This window comes from Pituophis catenifer, unplaced genomic scaffold (genome assembly GCF_029215685.1).
Source record: "Pituophis catenifer annectens isolate HBS135680 unplaced genomic scaffold, rPitCat1.0.hap2 SCAF_1, whole genome shotgun sequence".
Lineage (NCBI taxonomy): Eukaryota > Metazoa > Chordata > Lepidosauria > Squamata > Colubridae > Pituophis > Pituophis catenifer.
The window spans coordinates 193,319,064-193,330,605 of NW_027256881.1; the positions used below are offsets into that span (position 1 = coordinate 193,319,064).

The window sequence follows — 11,542 nt, forward strand, 5'->3', positions numbered from 1 at the left end:
TGTCCCAGGGTCACCATTTGTGACTTTCTGATGAGCAAGGTCCAAATCCATGTTACTAACTTAACAACTGCAGTGATTCCCTTAACAGCTGTGGCAGGAAAGGTCATAAAATGCGGGGGCAAAATTCACTGAACTGTCTCGCTTAGCAACAGAAACTTTGGGCTCAATTGTGGTCATAAATTGAGGACTACTTGTATTTCAAATGTAATCTTTCCTCAAGGAACTTTTCTTTATAGTGGTATCTCACTGTACCACTGTTATGGACTATGTATCCTGGGGAAGTCCCCCAGGATTTTTCTACATTATCAAGCTCTGGATACCAAATAAAATGCTTCTACACACAGACTATTAGGGTATAAAAACCTGCCAATGGTTTTTTATCACGTGCTTAGGATTTTCAGTTTAATTTTTTTTTTCAAGAAGAGAAGCAATGTGCAATTAATGAAACAATAATAATGTATTATTTTAATCATACACCACATTGCTTTGGCACCTGCAGGAATAATGAGTAATTTCAAACTACTGTATAACTAAATAATGGTTCACATATTGGGAAAAAAAACTTAGTATTTGGAGATTTCTAAGAAAAAAACTTCTGAAACCTTGGAAAATAGCACCTTGTTGGTTTTGAACATTACGAACTAGTTATATCAACAATCTGACAGTAGGGCATCTTCCTATATATCTATATTCAGAATCAAGTGCTATTGTCTACAGAAGTCCTTGACATACAAACGGCCACTTAACAACATTCAAAGTACTTACAACCTATATTCAAAGTTCTGACAACTGTTTCCTCCCTCGCAACCACATGACTGCATTTTAGGCAGTCTGAAACAAGCCCACTTTTACAATCATTTGCAGCATCCCATAGTCATGTGATTGATTTACAATGTTTTTTTGCTGGAAATTGGCATTTCTGGTTTCTGGCAAAAACTGCCCATTTCGGACAGCTATGTAATTGGCTAATAACCATGGTGATTTGCTTAACAATTTCTGCAAAAATATCATAAAATTAGGTCAGTCACGTGATGACCCATTTAATGACCAGCATAATTTTTGACTTTAATTCAGCCTCTATTTTGGTTGTAAGTCAAAGACTACCTGTACAGGGAGTCTGTGTCTTTGAAAAGTATTGTTAAAACTCCAGCCTACGTGGAATAATTTGACCCAATGTACATTTTATTTGGAAATAAATCTCATGAATCTTTCTTTTAAACTGAAGGGAAACAATAATAAGGATAGAATATAAAATACTGATATAGTAGATTTAGTAAAAACTTGTATACTAAATCTAGTATATACTGATATACTAAATTTAGTAAAAACTTGTTATTATGTAACCATTAGGTTCCTGTAACACATATTGTGCCTTTGTAGTTGTATCACATATATTATTTCTTTATATTTTGTTACAAATATATTGTTATTATCTGGTATTTGTCAAACGTATATCCCTGCCATTTGATCTAAACCCATATCAGTCTTCTTCCTGTTTTTCTTGTGCCATCTAAGAGCATGGTATGTATCTCAGTTGGAACTGCAGACATCAACCAAGAGATAATTTACACCTCAGCCCTAATTTATGCCTTTGATCTGTATAAACTCGTTCCTTGCAGAACCAGGGGGCCAAATGGCGAATTGAGAAAACAAAGGAATGCTCAAGGATAAGACTAATTGGGAAGTTTCTATTCTCTTGCAGGGCAACAAGGAATACACAAACCTAAATTAGGAGGCCAGAATTGGGTACTAAGATGATGTCTCTGAGGGTATAAAAGGACGCCATACCTTCCCCAAGGTGTGGCTATCTCCTCACATGCATTGTATCTGTATGTTCTGGATATAGTCCCACCCAGTATTTTGTTTTTGACCTTAAATAAAATCTGTTTTTTTTTTTGCAAGCCTCATCTTGAGTCTCTCTCTTTGGCATTCTGGTGACTCAAGTATATTTTGGGACCTTACAAAATAACCTGAGTAGGATCCAACTGCTTGGTTTTAATTTTTCACACTGATTATAGAAGTTTGTTATACCATGATATTAGATTTTGTTTCATGTGTGTCTTATACCATAAATTAAGTTTGGGGGAATATATACATTAAAATAATGGTTTAAAACATGTCAGATTTTAATTGCTATACATTTCCCCCCCACAGATTACCATGGGTGATTTTGAAAAGGGTAAAAAGACCTTTGTTCAGAAATGTTCACAATGCCACACGGTTGAAAAAGGTGGAAAGCACAAGGTAGGCCCTAATCTCTGGGGACTCTTTGGACGGAAAACAGGGCAATCTGCAGGATTTTCTTATACAGATGCAAACAAGAATAAAGGTAAATTATATAGGTAAAAAGGCATAACAGTGGGAACAATTTGATGAAAATTGCTTTATAAAAAAGTTGGGTCAATATTAAATTATTTTAAAATTGTACCCCTAAATTAATTGGCTCCAGGGTCAGGAAAATAAAAGTCAATTATTGATTACTTCCCATTTTAAATAGAGTTGTTGGATATCTTCCGAAAAACTTTCTAATACACTGTAATTAATGCTAGAGTAAGATTTCGCTGCACTCTTAATTTTGGCAAACTATATTCCAAACATCCTTGGTTAGCGTGCCAGTAGTAAGAGATGCTGGAGTTGTTAGTCACCAGTATCTGAGAGTTATAGGTTCTTCATTTCTGTGGAGGTGCATACTCTGTTTCTTTAGGGAGTATCTATGATTTATGTTTGATGTTGAGATATTATTAGATTAATAATTCATTCTATTTTTGGTGTGCTATGCATCTACTTAGGCCAATACTACAAGAATTTGTGTCAGAACTCTGCCTTGCTTTCAGACCTATGTAGCAAAGATCCAACGGTGGAGCTTGACAGTTTGTAGTATACTAGGGGTAGTTTTAGCTGGTGAGGAGCCTTTGTTAGTGCAGATTTTTATTTATTGCAAATGTCACTTAACGGGATAATATTAGTCATATTAAACTGCAATTCTAGAGCCATTGTGGAGGAAATCTTCACTAAACGTAAAGGGGCCTGCTATGTTTCAATCATGGTGCTTGACTTTCAAGCTTTCTATATTCAGAGACTAGATACTGTGTCCTCTTTATATGGAGCTGCCTTTGAGGACTATTCAGAGTGGTGCAAAATGTAGCTGATTATTATCTATAAAGCTCTTTATAACTTTAGGGACCACCTTACATTTGGGGCCCTTTGCAGAATCCTCATTTAATATGGGGTGGTCAAGAAAGCAAGTGGTAGGTACCTACTCCTCAATATTACACACACATACCCACACACCCCAGGACATGATCCCTTGGAACAACTTACTCCCTACCTGAAATTAGAATTGTTAGTTCTCTTTTAATATTTAGGCAGACTGTTTTTCCTTATCCTGGAGCTTTGGGTACAGAGTCTACCGAGACTTGGCTCTTCCTCCAAGCATTAGGCAAGGATGAGGTTGAGCAGAGAGACTGTTTGGTACCTGGGGTCTGTTTTTGGTTTCATGGATTTTTGTGAGCCTCTTAGAATTATTAAATGAGATAAGTGGCCATAAAAGTCTTTTAAAGGAATGAAAAGTCTGCAATTTAAGAATAGCAATTCATTGGTTGTTTGATCGTTAATGTTGATGTTATTGTTGGTATGTTTCATAATGTTACAAAGATATGACATTATACATACTGAATATTTTTGGACTATTATTATTTTTATTATGCTGTGAACTGCCTTGAGTCTTGGATGGAGGCAGTATATATAGATTATATAAATAAAATAAAAACGTTGGATTGTAATGAAAATAAAACCTATTACAATTGTTTTACAGTGCAGTGTCTTGTTATTCTTCCACTATTGTACAGCAATATAGAACTATATCATTATTCACAATATATACAGTATATGTTAATACACACACCATTATCTTGAGCATTTTCATGGAGTGTGTGTGTGTGTGTATCCCATGAAATTGCTCAGGGTAATGGTTTATTTTCCTATACCATATCCCTATAGGAAACCCAGCTAATTACTTTAATGGCAGGAATTTGAACTGGGTTTCTGATCTCTCCTAACTACAACACTTTTTTCTTTTTGTGATGTAATGGCTTGCATTGTGACAGCTAAATCAGATTACTGAAATTCCGCTGCTGTCATTTCTGGTTATTTAGTTTATTCTGACAAGTTATACAGAGGGTGGCTAGATTCTTTATACATCAGTATCTATCTATTTCAGTTTTGTACTGACACATCTTTACATTGGGCACAGCCCATGGCAGTTGGCTTTTCTTTTTCTTTTTTCATCTACCTACTTTCAGCTGTTGAAGAAGGCAGATATTGTTAATTGCTCCCACTTAAGTTTGCTCCTCCAGAGAAACTTATTTGAATTGCACAAGATTATTCACATGTTTTGCTGAGCAGGAAGCATTCCTTTCATGTTTTTTATGTTTAAATTCTAATTCCAAGGGCATACTTACTTGAAACATTTACTTGAACATAAATTCAAATTAAATAAGCCTAAATATGGATAAGAGGGGAAGTTAATATAGATTTGATTTAGAAAGGGTTGGATTGTATCCAGCTTTATCTGCTTCTGACAGCACAATTGACTAGCACAATATATGCTTTTCCTTCATTTTATATCATATTATAGACTCATACTTAATTCTCAATTTATTCTATGTATGTCTCTACTGTACTTATTTATGAGCACATTATAAATACATCTAGTATTTAGGGGCATATACAGGATTGCAATGAAGTGGCATCTAAGGGAAACTCCGTTGCGGAGTTCTAGTTGTATAATATTGAATACAGCATTAAATATATATCCCATATATTCAGGATAGGAAGTAATAATGGTGAAAAAGCTATGTCTTTCCAGATATTGCAAACAACAGATTCCAACATTTCTTACGATTGACCCTTCTTGCTCAGGCTATTGGATATTTGTAATTTAGCCTTATAAAAATAAATAATATCTTTTAGGTCAAACAACAATGCTTTTAAGAATCACTTGAATATTAGAAAAAATGGTGCTACTACAGAGATGACTGAGGAGACATTTCCTCTGGCAATAGCTTTCTATTCCCTGTTATTAAAAAGAATCTACATGTTCCTTCAGTAGCTGAAACAGTTAGTCGGAGGGAGGAGGGAAGGAAAGGGAAGGAAGGAAGGAAAAGGTGGCTGCAGCTAGACTGCAGAATACTTTACTCCTTAGGATTTATCTAGCTGCCCATCTTTTAATATTTATTCATTAGTAAAACATTACTGATTTTTTGAACCCTTTGTTCAATTAGAAACATTATTTTTGTACACTTTAACATGATCTTATCTCTTTTTTTCAATTTAAACAATTTTATTAGTTTATAACTGTAGGAAGCTAGCATCTACCCCTCTCCTAGAAGAATGAGATATTATAGGAAATATTAAAAAGGCAGAATATTATATTTCCCTGGATGAGAAAAGAAGAAACATGTTTTTAAAGACAAAGCAGCTCCCTGCACCCGTCCCCCACTTCAGCTCCAGGGTGATGGAATTAAGACCTTCACCCTCATGACATGATAGGATTAGTTTCATTACCTCATCACTCAGTAAGATTCAACCAAGCCTTGGACTCAAAGCAACCTACAAAGTTACCCCTGCATGGCCTCATGGGAGTCTGACAACCTATCAGGATACCTGCCCTTACACGGAAACAGAAAGCTCCAAGGTGAGGCCCGAGAGGGTATAAATCTCTCTCTCTCTCACCCATGTGCTCGATTGCCCAGGACCTCAAACCATGTGGACTTGTCCACCATTAAACCATCTTTCCAAATAGCCTCCATGTTTCCAGTGTCTTTCTCCCCACTTGGAACTGAACCCAGATGGACATTTCTTCCAACATAACATAGCACACAAAGAAAATACAAAAGTAAATAGTGGGGAAATGAGGAAGAGAAAAGGGAAGAAAAGAGTGGGGGAAAGCAAAGGGGAAAAAGAAAAATTGACTTCCAACTCCCTTTGGTGCAGTAGAATAAGGCATTAAACATCAACCCTCAAATTTTTACTTTTGCATAATAGTATAAACTAGCCATTTCTATAACAACAAACCTATCTAATCAGTAAAACCTAAAATCAAATTTCATTTTTTTTCCACCTCAAGCACAGAGTCCAGAAGCAGTTTCCAAGTAGAAATAAAAGTATTTGTATTTTTTCTTTAGCCATCTCTGCTAAATCCATCAGTTTTTGCAGCCATTCATCCATAGTGGGGATCGAGGTGACCTTCCATTTCTGTGCATAAAGTAGTTTTGTTGCTGTCAACATATATAACATCAAAGTTCTGAAATTTTTTCCAGGTCTTTTTCCTTAAACCCAAAAGAAAGGTCTTTGGTTTTCTTTTTATATTCACTTTAAGAATTTTCTGTATTAAGATATGAAATATTTCTTTGCTTTATCATACATCCACCCTTACATTTCTAACATTCATTTGAAATACCTTTATACATTCTTGACAACTTAAATACCAATGATACATCATCTTATAGAATTTTTCTTTTAAGTTTAATGTAAATTTTAAACCTTTATTCCACATATTCTTCCATTGTTCACGCTTTACCTTATATCCAACGTTTCTTGCCCACTGAAACACACAATGCTTTTACTTGTTCATTTTCCAGATTTAAATTCAATAACATTTTATAGACTTTAGCAATATGTTCATCACTATCACACAATAGGATTTCCAATTCATTTTTAACAAACCAATAATTCTTTTTGTCTAATTTAAATCTTTCTTTCAATTGTAAATATAAACCAATGGCAGATATGACCTTCTGCTTCTAGCTCCTCCTTAGATTTGAGGGTAGGGTCACCCAAGTTAAAAGATATTATTTTACCATAAGTCCACCCATTCGGCCTCATCACCATTTCTTTTCTTTAAAAAAAGTTTACTGTGAGGAAACCCAAAGAGGCACCTTTGTGGAAAACCTTGTTTTATATTTATTCCAAACTCTCAAAATAGCACGTCTGACAAAATATATCAATTTCACAATGACACCAATTTTGTAAGAATAAATTACAAAAATAATTAATAAATCTATTACAATCAAAGTCTGGTTATAGAAAAAAAAGTCCCAATATAATTGAAGGGTGACAAGTAGGAAAAAACTATATGTTGTGTGTTGTATTTTAAAACAAATATGATCCTACTTAACGAGAAAAGTGAAAAGTTTGACACAAAACAAATAAAATTTGTTTGGTTGCAAGTCTTGACAATTTACTCTAGTTATGTTTTGTTAACTATTACTATTTAATCCTGATTATTTTATTGTGTAATATTGTGTAATAATATATATAATCATTTGATTATATTAGAAAGATAATGCCATGTGGTTTTGATATCAAAGTCAGAAACCTAGTTCTAGATACTGAAGTGTTTACTTAAATAATACCACTAAAATATTGACCAGTTCAGGAATCAACATTAACCAGTTGATAATTAAAATGTGCTTCAAAAGCTAGAGTATCAGATACGTACTGAATGTTAAATGAGATCTTACAATAATCAAAACTGGAATTTGCTTGACAATCTTTTTTTAGCTTTGGAAATTAAATTTTTTGGCGATACTTTGACTTAAAACCTTAACTGCTGGTTGGTTAATATTATATTAATAGAATATGAAATAGATATTGCATAATTATTTATATTTTTCAGGTATTGTCTGGAATGAAAATACACTGATGGAATATTTAGAGGATCCAAAGAAATATATTCCTGGAACAAAAATGGTCTTTGCTGGCATTAAAAATAAAAACGAAAGAGCAGATCTCATTGCATATTTGAAAAAGGCAACTTCATCATGAAACATTGTAGTTTCTGACTATCAAAATATTCCGTCTGGTGTTTTATTATTGTTCTGGCAGGGGTTTATTAGTTATTGTATTAAAATAAATATATTTCTTTAAAAATTAAAGGAAAATAGTGTCTTTTCTTTTTACACACCCATATCCCAATAAGTCAGTTGTTCTTTTTATTTATTTATAGTATGCATAGTTATTCCTATTACGAATTTCTCAGTTTGAGACAAAAAATAAAGGAATTGGAAGTTTAGTAATTATACCTAGACAACTTGGCTTAGATAAATATCTATGGAAGTTGATTTTTTGGAGTGATTATGTGTTATTTAATTAATAGAATAGAATAGAGAAAAGAAAAAAAAATAAGGTCATGGAGATACCTATTACTTTCTCCAGTAGTTTCATCATTATGTTTTTTCTAATAAAGCAGTTAAGAAAGCTTTTTTCAATTCTTAAAACAATCGTTGAAGTTCTCCGAAAATGTTCCGTCTTGAATAATACATTTTGCTGCCACAAGTCAATCAGTCCTTGTTTTTAAATGACGCATTGGATCATATTAACAGATCAGTGGTGGGATTCAAAAATTTTTACTACCGGTTCTGTGGGTGTAGCTTAGTGGGCGTGGCAGGGGAAGGATACTGTAAAATCTCCATTCCCACCTCACTCCAGGGGAAGATTACTGCAAAAACCCCATTTCCTCCTGATCAGCTGGGACTCGGGAGGCAGAGAATAGATGAGGGTGGGGCCAGTCAGAGGTGGTATTTACCGGTTCTCCAGAACTGGTCAGAACCTGCTGAATACCATCTATGTAATAGATGCAAATATCCATATCTGGAGACCCTTTACTTTGCAATAATGATTTAACCAAAAAATCTGAACCAATTTCGTTAAAAATTCTGTAGCAGAAGGTTTACTAATTTATTGCATGTTCCCTAGATATTGTAAAGAGATCCCTTTTGTGTATAGTCGCTCCAACAGTTTGAAGACTGATTCTGTAGGGTACATGCTAATTAAGGAGGGGTTAAAAGCTACCTGTGTAACTTCTTCACTCTTGGATAGTGACAGAAATTCCATAACAATTATCATTTTGGTCCATCTATCACATTGTTTAAATCAATATTCTAAACATTGGTTCAGTCAAGTGAGCATCCCGATCTGGATTTGCAATAGTAGCATATAGATCTTCGACATTACAGTATTTCTTTTGAAAGTGCCAAATAATTTTATATTAAGTTCACAATGAATAGATAAATTGCAGAATCCTAACTTTTTTCTTATCCAGGGAAGTGTTAAGTGATGCCAAAAAACCAAAACAACCTGTGCTGTGTTCAATCTTGCCTTTATTACACTAGCTGGTGTCAGTATAAAATCATTCTATAAAAATATACTAATTCTTAAATAATTTTAATTGGGTTAACCCATATTGATGATTCCCTCAAAAAAAATAAATGTTGGGATGCTAGAGGGGAGATGCTACCTATCAATGTAATACTCCCCACTCCCCATTTGAAAAATTGCCTTGGTAAAGGCATTATTAAATTTTGTTTAGCTTAGGCTGAAAAAGTACCGTTTATCATTTTAAAGATGTCAGGCAATGATTCAATGCTTAGACAGTTTTCTAATGTAAATGGAATCAAATGATTTGTGCTGCTTGGTAATAGCTTTTAAAATCTGGAACCTCCCTACCTCTCTGTTTTTGTGGTCAATATAAAATCTGTCAATTGATTCTTAGAAATAAAACAAGCTTCCAAGCTTCCAATCTTTATTTAGTAATGTAATGTTTTGTCTGGAAATTCTAATGGAAGGGATTGAAATAAGAAATTAGGACTTGAAAGAACCAACAGTTGCTATCCAGTTTAAAGTATTCAAATTATTGGTTTGACTTTTCCTTTTTTCCCCAGGCTGCATTAAAATTTATTTCATTTGTTTATTAAATTTGTTTGCTGCCCATCTTGCCATCCTGGGCAACTTACGTTAAATGTAAATGTAAAATTATTACCAAACACTTTTTAAATATTCTTAGTAATATTATTTAGTAAATATTCTCTATGGGTATTTTTAAGGATTTGAATGTGATTACTGTAAAAATATTCTCTATGGTATTTTTAAGGATTTGAATGCGATTACTGTAGGATTCTTAAAGCATTAGATACCGCTCTCTGAGTTGCAAGGGGAGTATGGAAGTACATCAATTTTTTTTTAATTCAATGAGCAGCCTAATACCTGTGCAATCCAAGGTTTTTTAACATGTTTGGCTGAAGAGCTAGGATTCAACAATGTAAATACCATGTCACCTGCAAATAAGATTAGTAAATATCAATTCCCAAATTTAATCTCTTGAATTTGATTATTAGCCTGCCATGCAATTGTTAAGACTTCTAAAGCCAAATTAAATAAAGAGGTGATGGGTGCCTCCTCATTTAATTCCTCTCAAAATTACAGCCATAATTGCTGAGCCTCATCTGTGTGTCTGTTAATGTAGAATTAACCATATTAAGAAAATAGGGTCCAAATTTAAATTCCTTTAATACCTGCTATAAAAGTAAGCCCCTTCCTGAGAATTTAATACCTTCAATATATCCAGTGAATATTTAACTGAAGGAGTCATATTTACTTCTCTAAAATATGTGATATTTAACTTTTCGTAATAGGTATAAATATATATTTCTTTTTGGAATAAAATCAGTTTGATCTAAAAGAACGGTTCAAACTTTAAATAATCATATTTACAATAGATCTACTTATAAATTTGCCAGTATTTTTTACATACGATTTATAATCCACATCAAGAGGTGAAATCAGTCTATAAAAAGTTAGCTCCTGTGGGTCTTTTCCCAACTGATATTCATTGGCAATGGTGGCACCAGCAACACTGGAGCTGAAGTAGAGGCCCAGGGCTTCAGCAATCTCAGCCAGCTGCCATTACCCCCAGGACTCTAGTTCAGCTCCAGTACTGCCAGTGCTACCAAAGATTGCCGCCCTGTACCATAGCCAGCTATCCCAGTGCCATGGTGGGTAGCGCCACCTACCCCTGCCACCCTGCACTCTGCAGGCCCTAGCACCTCCAAATCACACATTGCCTTCTCAGCTTACAATAAAGCCATACCTGCTCCTCTCCAAACTGAAGAGGAAGATAACTAGGTAGGGAGAGTACTCAGTGGTATTGCAAGTAGGGCTGTATAATGTCTACCTTTAAAATAACATGCAGTTCAGCTTCCTTTTTTAAAAAAGTTTTCAGGTCAGAGAAAAACTGATCGATATAAGTAAAAACACACAGGATAACACCACTGTAAAAATAAATAAATACATTCTCCCTTCCTCCCCCAAAAGGTTGTAAGAGCAGGCAGCCTGCCAAGAGTCCGAATTTTGATCATGTGACTGCAGGGTCATTGCAATGGCCATAAATGCAGGTTCAGGGCATAAGTACAGGTAGTCTTCAAGCTACAACCACAACTGAGCCTCAAACTTGTTTTGTTGCTAAGTGAAACATTTGTTAAGTGAGTTTGCCCCATTTCACGCCTTTTCTTGACACAGTTGTTAAGTGAATCATTGCATTTGTTAAATTAGTAACATGATTGTGAAGTGAATCTGGATTCCCCGTTGACTTTGCTAATCAGTAGGTCTCAATGACCTGATGGTTCTCAATGACCCCAGGACACAACAGCTATCTGATAAATCATCAGAAAAAGAAGAAAAATTCTCCATTAATTCTGTCAAGCAA

The 11,542-nt window shown here is 34.4% G+C and overlaps 1 protein-coding gene across 1 annotated transcript; it reads left to right on the top strand.

Moving 5' to 3' along the window:
- The first annotated feature begins 2,160 nt into the window (after positions 1–2,160).
- Positions 2,161–7,827, top strand: CYCS (cytochrome c, somatic). The gene is made up of 2 exons (XM_070956879.1): positions 2,161–2,329; positions 7,679–7,827. The coding sequence occupies exons 1-2, from the start codon at positions 2,161–2,163 to the stop codon at positions 7,825–7,827; spliced, it is 318 nt and encodes a 105-aa protein (XP_070812980.1).
- The last annotated feature ends 3,715 nt before the right edge of the window (positions 7,828–11,542 follow it).

What these genes read in the sequence shown, in the direction of transcription:
- CYCS (XM_070956879.1), top strand. Translation starts at nt 2,161, where the DNA reads ATGGGTGATTTTGAAAAGGGTAAAAAGACCTTTGTTCAGAAATGTTCA. An exon ending in AGATGCAAACAAGAATAAAG is followed by an intron (nt 2,330 to 7,678) that starts GTAAATTATATA and finishes TATATTTTTCAG; the next exon opens with GTATTGTCTGGAATGAAAAT.